General features: G+C 45.8%; 3 protein-coding genes across 3 annotated transcripts; 2 read left to right on the forward strand and 1 right to left on the reverse strand.

The window, feature by feature from the left end:
• The first annotated feature begins 1,593 nt into the window (after positions 1-1,593).
• Positions 1,594-2,491, forward strand: LY79DRAFT_570511 (uncharacterized protein). Its single transcript, XM_060559161.1, has one exon. The coding sequence runs from the start codon at positions 1,756-1,758 to the stop codon at positions 2,194-2,196; it is 441 nt and encodes a 146-aa protein (XP_060408256.1). The 5' UTR covers positions 1,594-1,755; the 3' UTR covers positions 2,197-2,491.
• Positions 2,492-4,738: 2,247 nt separating this feature from the next.
• On the reverse strand, positions 4,739-6,901 carry LY79DRAFT_678339 (uncharacterized protein; the record flags this gene model as incomplete). Its single annotated transcript, XM_060564498.1, has 5 exons — positions 4,739-5,344; positions 5,420-5,766; positions 5,835-5,847; positions 5,929-6,155; positions 6,889-6,901. The coding sequence occupies 5 exons, from the start codon at positions 6,899-6,901 to the stop codon at positions 4,739-4,741; spliced, it is 1,206 nt and encodes a 401-aa protein (XP_060408257.1).
• A 251-nt stretch (positions 6,902-7,152) lies between these two features.
• Positions 7,153-9,095, forward strand: LY79DRAFT_674237 (BRO1-like domain-containing protein; the record flags this gene model as incomplete). The annotated part of the gene is made up of 5 exons (XM_060564270.1): positions 7,153-7,243; positions 7,327-7,445; positions 7,528-7,881; positions 8,584-8,911; positions 9,016-9,095. 5 exons carry the CDS (start codon positions 7,153-7,155, stop codon positions 9,093-9,095), a joined length of 972 nt encoding a protein of 323 aa, XP_060408258.1.
• Positions 9,096-16,730: the final 7,635 nt, after the last annotated feature.

A 16,730-nucleotide genomic window follows, 5' to 3' on the forward strand; every position in this document is an offset into this window, starting at 1 on the left:
AAGGGTCCAGGGCTCAGCCGAAGCCCAATACATGAATCATGCTTGCGGTGCGCTAATGCCTAAGGGGGGAGACAGTCGGGCCAATAGGCCGAGAACATCAAATAATGGAGTGACTGTCAACCTTACAGACGCAACTCATACATACATTCTGGTAAGATGGTGAAGAAAGTGTTGTTGTCGGACATGAGTTTATTGTACGTAGAGGGTAACCAGCTTATCAATGCGACGGATGAGCTACTGGCCACGGGTATTGCTGAAGTTCTTGGGTTGGATAGTGCAGGTCTCGATGCGCTGGGTCTTCTGTTGTATGTAAAGGTCGGCCTGAGTAGAGGTGATAGGGTCATTGAGGTAAGGAGGAAGAGCATCTGCGTCGACGTGCTCCTTGGGCATCCCTCATCCGGGCTTGCTTGTGATGGTCGTCGCGATGGATGAACGAGATGTGCGAGGTGAGAGATGTGTGATGTGATGAGCAAGTCAAACCGCGGGTAGTTAGCCTGACAAGGCGTCGATCATGTGCGTTTCTTCCAAATGGAAGGCGTATCCAGACGTTTGATTGAAGGTTGGCGTCTGGCGTGCGAACCCAGCATTGGGGGTGCTGACTGCAAGACTTGGATCCTTTCCGTTGTCGATGACCAAGGGTGGCCAAAGCACTCAGTCAGACCAGAACTTTGAGGTCCGACTTGGGGATAAAGACCATGACATCATTATCGGACATGGACATGGCCAGCGTGATGGATGACGGACGGTACTATTGAGAAAGTGGTGTTAACAAGCAAGAGAAACCGTCGGCAAGATGTGTAACTATGCGAGTGCAGAAAGTCCCAGAGCAGGAAGAACCTAATAAATGGGGATGATAGTGGTAGCAGCATTATGGGCCTCGGCGCGCCGCCATTCGGTCATCGGAGCGCATGTCTCCCAAGGTCCATCGAGACCGAAGGTCCCTACACACAAGAACGGTTTGTTCTTTACTGGGACAAATGTTGCGGAAAAAGTCAGGCTTCCCTCTGAGAGGTCTCAGGCTAGCGAACAGCAAGTTGTGACTGTGGTAATTTGATATTCAGTGACATACCAAGCGGGTCAGTGTACTCGTCTGGAAATTTAGGAGCGTGGTGGCAGGTGGGTGGCGCAGACGCTCAGGGAGCAGAAAATCCTGCTCCCTGAGCCACAGAGTTGCTCCCTGAGCCCCATGTGGCGGTGGGTGGGGCCACTGTCGGATGTTTCTGGATTCCTGGATTCGCGAGCCATCACGAAGTATCTGTAGTTGGTGCTCTGTGGCTGGGGAGGTGGCAGATTGCCAGCACGGTGCCTTAGGTAGTGTGGCTGCACCAATGTACTTACGGAGAAGGGGACCAATACGTACCTGGACATATGCGCCTCTGTCTGCAGTACGTGCCTCCTCTGTACAGGGTTGCACCAGTTGCAGCGGTTGCAGCTGTTGCAGCTGTTGCAGCTGTTGCAGTAGTTGCAGTAGTTGCAGTAGTTGCAGTAGTCACTAACCTAGGTACCTAGGACAGGTACCTACAAGCATCTGACCCGCTGAAAAGTACAAGTAACTTGCGCGTGGTTTCTTATTCCATCACCACACGCTCAATCCCCCAACCTCGTCTTGCAAAAACACACACAACAACCAAGATTCCAGGTCGGCCTGCACTGCTGTCTATTCCCCCCAAATTACCACGTCGCCATGGCTGATACCGCCACCATCGCCCCCGAAGCCGTCGAGGAGCCGTTCGAGCAGAGGCAGAGAACCCGCTCATGACATTGAAAGAGGGAGGTGCTGACGTCCCGACGGGGCGTGTGCTTACAGTAGCCTGTCATTCACTAGTGTGGCAGGTTCGCGGGACCATCGCACACAAGTCAGCAAGGACGCCTTCAGGTTCGTTGACGCTGGACATGGTTGCAAAGGCTGGAGCAGAAGCCTCACCTCTGCCAATGCCGGAATCGTGTAGAAGTCGACGGCAAAGCCGAAGCCTCGCGCCTTCTTCTCACACAATAACGATGATGATGAAGATGACGAAAAGGGCGGAGGAAAGAAGAAGCGGGATGACTGGAAAGAAGCACCAGCGGCGACGACCAGCTGCCCTCACCTACACTACGTCCAGCATCCAACCATCAACATTTAACACTTGGTGTCTTCTCTCTTTCCAAATCCATCCAACATCCATCATCATCCTTACGCCTTCACTTCTGCATTAATCATGAATCACCTTTACTATTTCCATTATCTCTATCGTCCGGAACTTCGACTCCCGGTCCCCCTCGTGCAAACAAGTCACTCATCAACGTCCGGCTCTCTCAACGACAAGAGGCCCACCACGGCCTCAGCAATGGCGGGCTTTGGCGATGGCCAAGAGCTACAGCCATAGGGAGAGGGGGAGTGTCTGCCAGCACGGCCAACCAGCACGCTCAAGGTAAGAAGCCTGTTTGACCACACTTCACATCTCACACACAACAGCAACCCGACTGACTCGCATCTTTCTTCATCTCTAGCCAAACGCTGAAGCCACGTTGGCTGGCGACGAAACTCCTCCTCTCCCACCCCAACTCACCCAAGGTCAATTCTCAAGCAGCCTTCCAAGACCAACGTAGGCGTGCCTGGCACGCCTACTCCAGACGCGCCCACTCGGCAGAAAGAAAAAGCAGCCCTCGGGCGGTCTCCCTCCAAGGTCAATCTAGACGACAAGGAAGGCTGGTCTGTTTGTGCTCATCGACCCTCCGCTTTGCGCAACCTCCCATGGCACCGGCTTAGAATGGTGGCTGTCAAGCAGACGTAAGACTGGGGGTCACGCGACGTACTTGAGCAATGTTGATGACGGGATTGGATTCGTATCTCATTTGGATTTTCATCGGGCTTTTCTGGAAGCAACAATACGTGGATAATTACTGGCAGCATTATCTGATCCTATGCTTGAATTGTGTGACCTTGCGTTACCGCGCCGCCTGACCTAAACAGTGCCTACAAACACCCTGTCGGCTAACAAGAGCATGATGGAGCAGACGATATCGAGGGGGACGAGAGAGCCATAACAACTGCGGTGATGCTGCCAACAAGACAGTCGAGATCACCACGTCGCGAGCTAACCCTCCCTCCATCTTCCAAACAGCCGTCTCTTGAACACACAAAAGGGGGGCAGGCACAAGAAGAAGACATGATGATGAGACATGATGGTGATTGCTGACGGATGTTGTGGCGTGTCACACGTTGGGCATACCAGCCAACTTCGCCAAGATCAGCCCTTCCAATGCCATGTCATCTTCGTTACAAGACAGCAGCAGACCAGACAAGCAATACAAGCTGTCCAAGCTACTGAAATGAGCAGCCAACATGGCCAGAGCCTAACAGCGTACAGGCACTCAATGTAATACAAGGATGAAATGATGGTGCTGTTGGTGTTTCTGTTTTGTTTTTCCAATCATTTGCCGGAAGATGCCGGTCCGGGTGCCCAGAGAACCTTTTACCCGGTCCGTCCGTGCCGGATCCGACTTGACCCCAAAAGGCGACGACGACGACGAGACGCCCTGCGCCACAGCCACGAACCTGGGTCCATCGTTGAAGCTGCGCTTTAATTCCGACTTTCTCTCTTCTGCGACCCATCGCCCACGTCCTGGACCCCCTTCACTTCATTTTGCTCTTTCTTCTCTCTCGCCCGACCGCTGGCTGATGCCATTACATCGTCTCTTCCAATAACGCCCCTACGGTCATCGTGTCCACCGTTCGACCCGCTCTCTGTGACGAGGCCCGCGACCCCTTTGTCAATGCATGCCGTCTGCGACGGGTCCCGATCTGCCTCCAACAGCTCGAAATCCCAGCACCCCGACCCCCTTACGCAGTATTTTTACCTACTGTCATCGCCGGTTAGACATTGGCACTTTACGTGCTTGCTAGGGTTTCAGCACAATTTTCCTGCGCAGTCGACTCCTGCTCCTAACCCTTACGTCAACGATGTTGAGTCTCGGTCGGCTACAATAGCGTTCCTCTTGGAATGGGCTACAGCCCGCCCGGGCTGAGCTGCGACTCGATGCACTCAGCAAAGCACCGCTCGACCTTGATGACGACTCCTTGTACCCAGACAACCATCATTCTTTCTGCACCATAGGCATTAACCTACGTGTGGAGAGTACTAAGCCTTCGCCTCCGCCACCTACCTCACAAAAGGGAGATAAGGGATAGGCCGGCAGAAAATCCCTGGTCTGCTTCTTTTCCCAGTATCAAGGCCAACAAGGAAATGGGCTGGCTTCTCTCTTGGCTCATCAACAGCTTGATCACTAACGGCTACGAAGTTAGCAAGGGAGGCAGCCGTCGCAATAGGGCTGTACACTAATTATCGCAAAAGTTCGTAAGGATTGTATTTCTTCTAATAATACATAGACTATGTAATGTTACTGCAGGGATAATAAGCCTTGGATGCTTACTGGCGGCTGATGTTGTTGAAACCCTTGGGGATCTAGGCGGCACCCTCCTAGTGGACGTTCTTCGAGTACCGGTGCCGCAACGCTTCATGTCCATGGAAGAGTCAAGCACCAAGCTGTAACATGATGCATTTTATCACAATGATCGGCACGCGCGAATTAGCATCATGGTTGTGATTGTGCTATTTAAGTATCCATCATCTGTCCCATCGGTGCGGTCTGTATACATATCCTATCATAGTAGCTGACTCAACTAGGCAGTAACCTTTATCATAAACCGTATATAATACCGATGACATAGGTCTTCACAAACAAACCCTCGGCGTGTTTAGAACCACAAATACAAATAGCTACAGTAAAGTTTAGGCCCATCGCTGTAAGTATCATTCATAATTAACACATTGGAATAGAGAACCACACACTCGAGATTGTAACAGCAGGGGGCCTTGGCTGGCCCATCACCCTTGTGTTCGTCTGAGGGAGCAGACGCCGGCACCAGGGCAGTCGGCGGGGGGTCAGGCGGCGGGGTCACGATAGACTGCAATGGTTTTCGCAAGGGTGGATCCAAGCTCGATGTCACTTTGGCCTTCTTGGCCTTATTTGGGGGCGACAGTTCCTCTACCAGGTCCGAGGCCCGTTTCTGTCCCCATCGAGGAGCCAAGTTGACCTGTTTGAGCGGGGTGTTATTAGGCGTAGACAAGTCCCCATAGCTACAGTCAAAACTCAGCAGGGGCGCGGAAGGTAAAGGTGTTATGGCAAGAAATGAATGACGTGTAGAAGACAGCTCCTCTTCTGTGATGGTTGAGACGTCCTCGCCGTTACCCGAAGGAATTGGCAGCATCACTTGGATGGCATCTGCGCCATCTTCCTCTTCGTCGGAATAACCTAGACCGCCACCAAGACCGGCATCTGAGTAATCGTCCTCGTCGACATTCTCCCGACAGTCGTTGTAATTTTCCAAGTCATTGTTGTCTTTGTCTCAGAGCAGAGGACTGTTAGGGGAGTCCACCTGTTTGGTATCTCTAGGCGTTTTGAGGTCTCTAGGACCGAGTGAAGCGGGTTTCGGAGAAACGAGGCAGCGATGGAGAGGCTTGCGGGCAACCTCGGGGGACTTGGTAGGCTCAATGGGCTCAGGGGAGTTGTTGTGGGGCGCGTTAGGCGTGACGGCGGCAGCGGAAGCCTTGATCGCAGCGTATTCCGTGTTCAACTCGGTTGGCTCATCATTCTTGGGCTCGGGCTTGTCAATGGAGGAGGGTTCGTCGGACTTGAGGACCTGGGAGAATGAGTAGACCGAGGAGACGGCACTGCCCATCTTTAACGCACGACTGGACGCCGTAGGCCAGCAGCCAGGGCTACCTATTGGGAGAGAGTTGTGGTTAGAATCAGGGAGGGGTAAGCAGGTGCAATAAAGACACGGGACTTACAGAACTTAACCGCCTTTCGAAGGCGCGTAACATCGTTTTGCTCGTAGCGATTGATTTAAGTAGGCTGATTAAGGAAGAGTCGGTAGAGAGTGACCAGATCCATATCGCCCTGCAGCTTGGGAAGCTGAGAGACAGCAGTGGCGCAGGCTCGGGAGGAGACGATGTCTTTCCCAAAGAGCAGAGCGATGATGCTGATGGAGGCATTCTGTCGCTTTACGACAGTGCCCCAGCGACGGGCAACATCGCCCTGGATGCTGCCCACTTCTTCCCACAGAGAGCGATTAGTGACGAAGATCAGGACGTCGCGCTTAATGTTGATGACTGCTCAGAGAGCAAAATAGCTTCCAATATGGTCGGGATCTAGCTTAAACTCATTGTTGAGCTTGTCCCAGAGGTCACATGCGATCCTAGCGGATTGGATAATGCTAGTCGAGTTGCTGGAGGATGCCTTTCACAGACATGGCGTAGCTTGGGTGTCTGATGAGGGTAGAGGGGCAAGCGAGAGGATGACGCTACAGTAGATATAGTTGTTTGTGCGTGGTGGTATCATTAATGACATTGTTGTCGTTATTGTTGATGCTGAGAGGAAGAAGTTGACTGGGCGCAACAACGAGCATGAAGGCAGGAAGGAAGGAAGGAAATGGCGGGTAATCTTGTTGTCGTATTTTGGCCGGGGAAAAAAGAAAGCGAGGACTGGGGGGAAAGGGAAGGCCACAGCAGGAGGATGAGGGTTTCACAGCAGTGGCTCTTGGGCAGTGGCCGACCTCCAAGGCGTCCATGACTGCTCCTTCGCAGCGAGAAGTAGGAGAGAGGGTGGGAAGGTTGCCGTGATGGAGACAAGAAAGTTGATACTGAAGAGAAGAGGAAAGAGCTGTCAGCAAGGACGGTGGCCCCAGCAGGGCTTCACACTGCCTGCCTGAAGTCAGCCATACTTAAGTGGGCAAGTCAGCATTGTGCCGGCAGGTCACCTACGTGTCTGCCGTGACATGTCACCTACGTCACCGTCTCCGTCTGCAGCAACTGCACAGTTAGCCTAGCTAGCCTCTTCATTCACCTTGGCCAGCCATTTTGCAGACCTTTCTTTACCAACAACACCATCACGTTGACAACCCCGCCAATATCCTTGCTCCTCAGACGGTCAGCATCATCTCGGCCCAAGAGCTTCATCTTTTCTTCATCTTAGCTGACTGTAATGTGCGCAGATGTTACCCTTGCTTCGTTGCCTTGTCCCTCCACAGTACTCGGCATAAGGCTCCTGCCGTAGCTTCAAGCTCCTCCAACGCCGCATTTACAGCACTGCGAGGCGTCTTCGTTCGAGATGACAACCATATCCACCTTCCTGTTGCTACCCTTTCGCAAATCCACCCACCTGTCGCTCTGGGCGTTAAGATGCCGAATTTCCAGCATCTGTCGATTTCAACAATACGACGCAGGCGAGGCTTCTCCGTTAAAGATAACAACCACGTCTAACGTCCTGTTACCACCCTTTCAGCCTTCGGCGTAGCCCCTACGACGGAGTGCGGTCAGCCCGTACCCCGTCCTAGGGGCATTAAGACGCTCCAGGCGTACACGGGGCAGCTGGTGTGGATCGGCGGCAAATTCCCAATTGACGTACGTCTCACTGGCACACTCGCAGCACTACGGGTGTTTTCTTTTTCTCCCCGCTAGGATGTTGACAAGGATGTGCTGTTAGATGGGCGCCGAATTCACGTGGTACTCGGCCCTAGGCTACAACACCGAACGACGGATGGTGCGGAACAACCTCAAGTACGAACTCATGAACATCCTCTACAACCTCGCCTCCCTGTACTCCAAGCTTGCTGTTGCGCTGTCAAGAGGTAAAGAAGGGCTTAAAACCGCCGCTGGATACATCGCCTTGGCGGCCGGGGTGCTAGACCACATACGGAAGGAGATATTGCCTGAGCTGCGCATGTCTGACCCTCCCGAGGACGTGGACGCCGATACCCTCGAGTCGCTCTCATACCTGCTCCTGGCGCAGTCCCAAGAGTGCTTTTGGCAGAAGGAGGATCCCGAGGCTGGTCGCCTTGTAGGCTCTGGACTGGACTGGAATGACAAGCGGATAGGAAAATGAGATGATCAGCGGACAGCACAGGAGAATGAGAAAAGATGGGCAAATATGAGAACAAGACAAGACAAAACAAAACACCATACAGCGTTTCAAGCTAGTGGCGACGGCGCCTATTCTAGTGACAGCCTCTCTCTTGTGTGCTGAACTTGTCTTGATTCATCGTGTACCTTCCATGTAGGCGGATTGTAAATTGCGTTTCTGACCCGTTGACCGCCGCTCCAATCGGTCGGCTTATTGCGAATGCTTCGTGCGAGCCCAAGCGCCCGGATCGTTGCACCAAGGCGAACCAGGCAAGGCCACGGTGCAAGTGGCCTGGCGCAAGCTGGCTGGCATCGCAAGAGCTATGAATCACCAGAGGGCGTTGTCTACAAACGCTTCAAGCACATCAGGAGCTTGCTAGTGAAAAAGCTACGAGCCACTTTCTCAAAAGTACGAGCAAATCAACCTCGCGAAAAGGTGCGAGCTTCTCTCTTCCTCTGCACCCGCACGCACCCACACCCCACCCCGGCCCCGGGGATCTGCCACCGCTTCATCACTCTGCAAACGTCGCCAACCTTCACCACCATCATTGCTTTCCCTCTTCTTGTGAATCAGAACTCCAACATTCACCCAATTACTAGCCAAACAATACAGCGTCAACTAACCAGACATGCCGCGTAGTGTCGCCCCTATCCCCGGTCTCTCGAAGACCTTGTCAATAGGCTTTGCATGTCGCTTGAGAAGGCGATCGCGACCAAGAACGGCATTATTCCACCCCTAAGCGAGTACGAATTGCATCTCGCTGGCGAGTTCTACACCGTTTGCGACGCTGGAAGGGCGCTTTCTCTCGATATCACACTGCACCTTATGCCACTCCTCTCGCAAAACGGTTCTTCTCCACACCGCTCTAAAACCGCTGCAGGCGCGCTCCATAAGGCCGCTCGGAGGTGGAAACTCGACGATCCCCGCCATATCCTTTCCGCTGTCGCCTTTGACCAAGCCACCCAAGGTGAGACCCTTTTTCGCGCGCTGCTAGAACTTTCTACTGTCGCCCCCAAGCTCGTTTCTGCGCAAGCTACTTTGGAACTGACATTGCCCCTTTATGCTTGCAAGAGCGTCTAGGTCCCGTGAGGTTTCTGTCAATCAAGACACTATCCTCCCCGAGCCTCAAGGTCCCCCTCCCGAACCTGTAAGTTCTGTTCAGCCTGTCAATACTTACGAGGCTATCGGTGCTCTCGATCCCAACAAGTCCGCCAAGCCTGAGAGCCCCCCTAGGAAGAGTTTGTCGGTACCGCAGAATCAAACGCCATTGGCCCCAAGAGTCCTGTGACATCAAGAAGCAATTCCCTTGACATCGGCGCAGACGCTTCACTATCTAGGCCTGACGTCTCGAGACTCTCGCATCTGGGTGACACAAGCCATCACGATCCTGAAACAGGGGAAGACATCGGCACGGATCTAGTCAGCGCTACGGTTGGGGTTCTTTCATCCATCTCTGACATGGCGGACAGCTACATGGAGAGGAGGAGTTTAGACAAAGGGTCTCTCGGAGTACGCGGCAATAACACCAGCAAGCGTGAGGAAAAGGTTATTCTGGAGGCGGGACGGACATGCAAGAGAGTCGAGGCGGCTAGAGAGCAGCTAAAGTGCTTGATGGGACGGCTGGCAAGTTCGCAGAGGCATTACGAGGCGCAGAATATGGAGGTCAGGGGGTTGGAGCTTGGTCCTCGCGTCCCAGCTGTGGGTGGGCAGAGCCCGACGTGACTGTTTATGTTTAGGATTGGTTTCCCCGGCAAGCATCACGTAGATTATTGCAGACGGTTAGGATCAGCCTGTCATTATCTAACTCGGGCAAATAATCATCTTGGCCAGCGTTGTGTTTCTTTGACAGATATTCATGTGTGGACGACGTGTCGGGGAACCCGGGAAGCTCGGACAGCCGCCTCTGAAACTGAAGCAAATCATTTGCGCGTTCACAAACAGTTGAACCTATTTGTGCGAACATGACGCGTCGGTTGCAGTGACGGCGCAACCGGGGCTGTGTTAATCATCAACAAATAGACATTCAGACGCATGTCGAGAATCAAAAGTGCCAGGTTGTCGGGGGGGTCGATTGAATAATGTGCATGCGGGTGTGCAGCGCAGAAGGCCAGCAGCGTGCGAATCATGTACAAACACAATGGTTAGCAGGGCATCAAAAGACTGGGAGGTTGAGAGAGGACCAAAGAAGAGTGATGGGCTACGGGGCGGATTGGACGACTGCCGTAACCCAAAGCTGGCGATGACGCGGCTGACTATGTCGGTCGGGGGGGTTCGATCGGCGCAGACGCGACTGGCGTTACAATCCGGGCAGATGAGACGCGTCGTGGTGTCGACTTGAAAAGGAAAAGAAGTCAGAGAAGCGCGTCAACTGGGCGGCAGGTAATTGATTTCCCGTACACTTTTAGTACAAGTGTTTTCCCTGTGTGGCGGATCCGCCCCTGCAGCCGCACCGCTTCTGACAAGTGGCCAGGTGATGATTGTTCTTGCTGCTGAAGATGGGAAGGTTCAACTGCGGTTGCCAAGATACGTCAGTTAGCGCAAGGGTATTACTTCTTCTAACACTAGGACGGAAGTAGGTTATACTTACTTGGTGAACCCTGGATGACATGAAGCCTTGATGCGAGTTGTTGTGACAGGCCAGGAGGGGGCAGATGAAGCTCAAGGAACGGGGTCGGGTCGGTCGGTCCATGTTGGCGGGGGATCCAAAGTGGGGCATGACGCCGCCACACTCACTTGGGAGCTGGGACAGAAACCCCTAGGCAGGTGACTACCCACCTACCTGTAACTGGCCCACCACCTTCATTTCTCCATAGGTATCCGTACCTGCTTAAACTAGGTAGCTTGTGCATTAGATCTGCAAACTTAAATTCAACGACAGCTGAGTGTTGCCTCTAGCACGGAGTGTTGACAAACACACTCATGGGTAGTGAGAGACTGCTGCTATTCTGCGTGGCCTTTGAAGGCGCTGGAATTATTCCCAGCGCCCTCAGAAACTGCTGCCGTACAGGATACACATGTGGTTGGCGTAGGTAAAAGATTTGCTGGAAGGCATTGTGGGCGGTTGAGCAGTAAATACAATAATGAAGGATTGGGAGAGTCACTTGACATGTCACGAGGCATTTTGCCCGCAGGAATAGCCATGATATCTGCAGTTCAAGGCAACTCCAAGTCTATCTTATTGATAGATATCGCCTCCCCACAATCTATATTTGCTTTGCCTGTACATCCTGACCCCCATGCATGTATGCTTGACATAGATCAAACCTTGTCATATTGCGACGCCTTCCCACTGTCCTCTTCACGTCCCTGTTGTTCTCCTTCAGCCCTTGCAGTGGGCCAGGTCTATGACCTTGTCTCCAAATGATTTCGACACTCGGGCTATCCAAAGCAGCAAAGCGGCGGGCAGACTGCTTCTTACCCCACAACTTGAAGTAGTTATAAATAGTAGCAGCTGGACGGGAAGTTGACGAGGCCGAGAGGTTTAAAGAAGGATGGGTCGCACGCAAAGTGCCAGTCAGCTTCATGTCCATGGCTTGGCCTGCTGCCGTCAGAGCGTAGAAGCGGCCTATGTAGCCTCATAAGGCGATCAAGAATGTGCTGGCAGGTGAGCTTGACGTGAGTATAGAGCGGGGTGGACAAAGGGACAGCGGGGTCGTCGTCAAGAGAGACGTCACGGCATATACAACTGATGGTTCTGGCTAGTTCGCAGTCTAAACCGAGGTCAAAGTCGGTATCTATAACCTCAGCAACGTCAGCATTAGCAACCAGGTGGAGTCTCTCGACTAATAAGAGGTCCTTGTAGAGCGAGAGAGTGCGAGTTGTGAGGAGGCGCGCATTGGAAGACGGGTGTAGTAGATGGATGGAGATGACGGCCAAGGACGATGCCACTGCTGAGCACTATAATAGTGTAGAGTGTAGCCAGCAGCATCCAGACAACAAGACGAGACGTGCTGATGGCATGCGAGGCTTCGGGGTAGGCGACAGGAGTTGCCCCGTGATATCGGTTAGATCGATGAGGTCTGGAAGCTTGTGGATGTAGCAGGGCGGACTCTGGGTTCGCAGGACGAGGGCAGGGTCGTAATACTCGATACAACTGCTAAGCTGCATATGCAGGGAAACGGGGTAGTCAGGGTCGGGGGGTGAATCCAGCATGAAAGCATAGCTCGAAGCATTGCGTATGTTAGACATTGCTGTCGTGGTCGGTCTTGCTATGGTTGTCGTCGTTGTCGTCGTCGTCTTTGATGGGTGAGGTGAACGGGCGGTATAGCGAAAGGGAGCCTGGCTCGGCATGGGAGTGGTCAAGGACGGGGATACGGACGGCAACGCAAACGACGCTGAAGCCGTCAGTGTTATGGGAGCAGTGGGAATTGCAGCGAATCTTGTCGACGGGCATGACGGCGTCGGTGAGGATGATGATGACGATGGGCGGCGGCTGATGGAGATGCGATGAGATGAATGTGGCTTGGTGGAGAGAGCATGCGCCTGCAGGCCAGGGAAAACATGCGCAGCGCTTCACTCAAAGCAACCCCACCAACCAACTTCATCAACCAACTAGTCAACTTTGCGAATAGCTTCACATCAACCAACTAACTTCAAGGCCAAAGTTAGGTTAGTTAATTGATTTATGTGGAGTCAGATTATCTATATATTCCTCTGCTATATATTTTTTCTAAAGCTAAATATCTACACTATATCCTTACCTATAATACTATTCTTAGTGTTTATATAGATATATAGTAGATACCCTGCCTTAAGTTATAACCTCTTATACTTACTCCCCTTTATCCCTTATTTTTTCTTTTTCTCTATTCCTCTTTATTTTTCTTCCTAAAGCTATTTATAATAACTACTTTATTAATAACTAATGCCTTTGCCCTCTTATAATCCTAAGATACTATATATACCTAAGTAAAGAATATATTCTTAGTTACCTTACTATTTTACTTTACCCTTAAGGATCTTCTTATTATATATTAGTATAATAGGATCTTTATTCTTAAGTATTAGCTAGTAAAGAAGAAAGGTAAAGAAAGGTTATTATAGATTAAAAACTATAGTGTTTTCTTTATTAAGATTTATAGTTATAGTTATAACCTATATACTAGGTTATTCTTTTAGTGTTATAAAGCTTATAACTAGAAAGGTTATATAGAGATATTCTTTATTATCTTAATAATATTTACTATAAAGTATTTTATAAAGTTATATAGGATTATAAAGGAAGTATTTATTACTATTAATAATAATAATAATAATAACTTTATTACCCTCTAGTATAAGTAACTAAGAGTCTTCTATAGTATAGTCCTTACTATAAAGGTTAAGGCTATTTAGAACCTTACTACTACCTTTATTATATCCTAAAATATCCTTATTAATATCTTTAAGGACCTTTACTTAAAGAACTTACTTTAGTAATATAATATAGTATTATTCTCTTAGGTATTATAAAGAAAAAACTAAATAAAGTAATATATTCTACGCTTATATTAATAAGGTAAAAGAACTATTTAATAGTAGCTAAACTAAGCTATTTCTAAGGTTTATATTTACTTTAACCTCTAGACTTTACTTAATAATAAGGCTATTATTATAATTACTTTATACTTCTTTAACCCCTTAAGGCACTATTAAAAGTATCTTCTTGCTCTAAGGGAGTAGATTAGTGCCTATAATAGTAAGAATCTTACTACTACTATCTATAAGGTCCTTAATAACTAAGGTATTACTAGAAAGCTAGGTTTAGTTATTTATAATAATATATCTAGTAATAATACCTATATATAGTATCTATATCTTCTTATTAATCTATTAATAGATAAGTAAGACTATAAGAAGTAGTACCTCTATTACTTTAGCTATATCTTAAATCTTATTACTTATACCTTTATCTATAGTAAAGACTATAAGGTCTTTAATATAGAGGCTAGTATATATAGCTTAGCTAGAGAGTATAAGAGAAAGCTTTAGCTCTAGAGAAAAAAAAGAGTAATTAGTAAGCTTTATAATACTATTTACTTTATTAGATCTTCTCTCTAGTAAAGCTAAAAGTTTTATAAGCTAGCTAGGGAGGCAAAAGTAAATAAGGGTAATACCTTTTATTTATACTATTAATTAATTACTAAGCTCTAGGTTCTTTAAAATAATAATATATAATAGAACTTTACTTTTCTTATAATTTAATAAGCTATTATTAAGTAGTTAAAGATTATAACTTTTATTAACTAAAGCTAGGTTAATAAGAGGAAAAGTTACTAGCTTCTAGCTAAGGATATACTTTTCTCTAATAACTAGAAAGTCCTTACTAAGATTAAGAGTATACTAGAGCCTCTATATATAATAACTATAAGGACCTAAGGTAATAAGAAGTCTAGCTAGACTAGTTACTTATTTAAGATCTAGACAAGGATAAAGTATCTTCTTTAACACCTAGAGAACTAGAAGGTATTCTATACCTATAAGATTAACTCCTCTGTTCTTAAGGTAGAGCTTAAGGAGGTTAAATAGTTAAAGAGAAGAAGGTTTAATAAGAATACTCTCCCTCTATATACTTATAAAGAGTATCTTAGTTAGGCTAAAGAAGTCTTCTCCTTTAGAGATTTTATTATAAGACAAGTGCCTTATATAGTAGATAGATAGGTAGGATATAAGATTACCTTATTAGTATATATCTAGGTATATACCTAGGGGTATATATCCTATTACCTATTACCTCCTATAAGGAAAAGTAACCTTAATAAATAACCTATACTAATACCTAGCTCTTGTCCTATATTAATTATTTAGCTCCTTGTTATTACTTATCTTATTTTACTACTCTACTATTATACTTTACCTTTATACTATATTACTTTATATTTTTTATTATAGCCTTACTCCTCTTGTTAGATCTATAATAGCTAGTAAAAAGGCTATATTAAGTAGTAATATAACTACTTTAATTTATACCTTTAAAATTTTTCTTTACTAGGATATAGTAAAAATACCTCTTTACTTTAATAAGAATTAGCTTATAAAAATAGTATACTAAGGCTAGTATAACTAGGCTAAATTACTAATATATAGTGTATATATATATAGCTTTAGTAAAATCTAAATTATAAAGTTACTTATTCTCTACTATAGAGCCTCTATAATAATATATATACCTTTATATTTATAGAATTTAATAAAGATAAGCTATTCTATAGAATAATAAACTAGTAAAAAAGGTTTAAACTAGATAATAGTAATATAGTTAATCTATATTAAATAAGATTAAATATCTAGATAATAAAAAGAATTATTAAAAATATAAGAAAATATTTAGACCTATATATATAGCTTTATATAAAAGCTATAGATATTTTATTATCTTATACTAACTTATAAACCTCTTAATTATTAAGAAACCTAGTTATACTAGAAAGATAAATAACTAAGTAAGTACTAAATACTCTCTAAAAAATCCCTTCTTAATAAACTAACTTAAATAAAGATATTATAATAAGTAAAGCCTTTACTTAAAGTAAAAATATCTTACTAGATAGTATATTACTAAAGTAAATAAAAAGTATAGTAATATTATAGTAATTACTAAAAAGTAAAGGACTAGAAATTATAGGCCTACTAGGCTTCTATACTAGCTTACTAGTAGATCTTACTAAGAAAAATAGACTACTAGTTTATCCTTAATAACACTTATACTTTATACTAGGTTAATTTCTAGCTAGTATAAATAGCTACTTATATAGCCTAGACCTACTAAGGTTTTAGCCTATATAGACCTAGATAGTATAAGCCTCTTATTTATCTTATAAAGTATATTAATAACCTTTACTATTAAAGTAAATAATATATATACTACTTATAGCCTAAGGACTACTAGTAGTATACTTATTCTCTTAGGGGAACTACTTAGGTAAACTACTAAGTACTATTTACCTTCTTATATACTTAATACTATTAGACTTAATAGTTAAGTAAACTTAACCTTTATAAGGACTACTACCTCTAAGTTAACTAGTAATTAACCTTATATAGTAAAGATAAGTACTAGCCTTAATAATACCTTCTATTATAGGCCTAATACTACTAATAGATATAAATAAGTTTATAGTAGCTTTCTTTTATACTATAGTAGCCTAGATATAGTAGGCTAAGACCTTATTAGGTTCTATAGTTAGCCTAGGCTATATATTAGCCTAGACACACTAGATAATAATAGTTAAGATATTCTAGCTAAATATAGACATTAAATATTACTTACTTAACCTTATTTTCTATAACTACTATATAATATATTACTATAAGGTAAAGTTATAGATCTAAGTAGTTAAGGTAGTATATCTAGATAAACTATTACTATAGTATTTAGTTAAATAGTTTAATAATATCTTTATAGCTAAGTATATAACTAGTAGAAATTTTAACTTATAACTAGAGAATAATACTAGTTAAAGTAATAGAAGTAGCTATATATTACTAGGTAAATTAAGAATAATTTAGCCTATCCCTTATTAATATAGAGAAGTAGTTTAAAGAGAACTACTTTACTATTAAGAAAGTTAATAAGTAAGATAATATTTATACTTTACCTAATTTACTTTAAATATACTAGGGTATAAAGTAATTAAACCTAGTGCTAATAGCTAATAAGGTTTTATAATAACTTTATCTCTTAACTTTAGTAATTCTTATATAAACCTAGGGACTATAACTTCCTAGATATATATATTATACTTATAGAGGAATAACACTAAGTATTATAAGATATAGTACCTAGATTATATTATAACTTAGTATAT

This window comes from Colletotrichum navitas (genome assembly GCF_030913465.1).
Source record: "Colletotrichum navitas strain CBS 125086 chromosome Unknown LY79scaffold_113, whole genome shotgun sequence".
Lineage (NCBI taxonomy): Eukaryota > Fungi > Ascomycota > Sordariomycetes > Glomerellales > Glomerellaceae > Colletotrichum > Colletotrichum navitas.

Excerpts from the sequence above, each read along its gene's own strand:
- LY79DRAFT_570511 (XM_060559161.1), top strand. The coding sequence starts at position 1,756 with ATGACATTGAAAGAGGGAGGTGCTGACGTCCCGACGGGGCGTGTGCTT.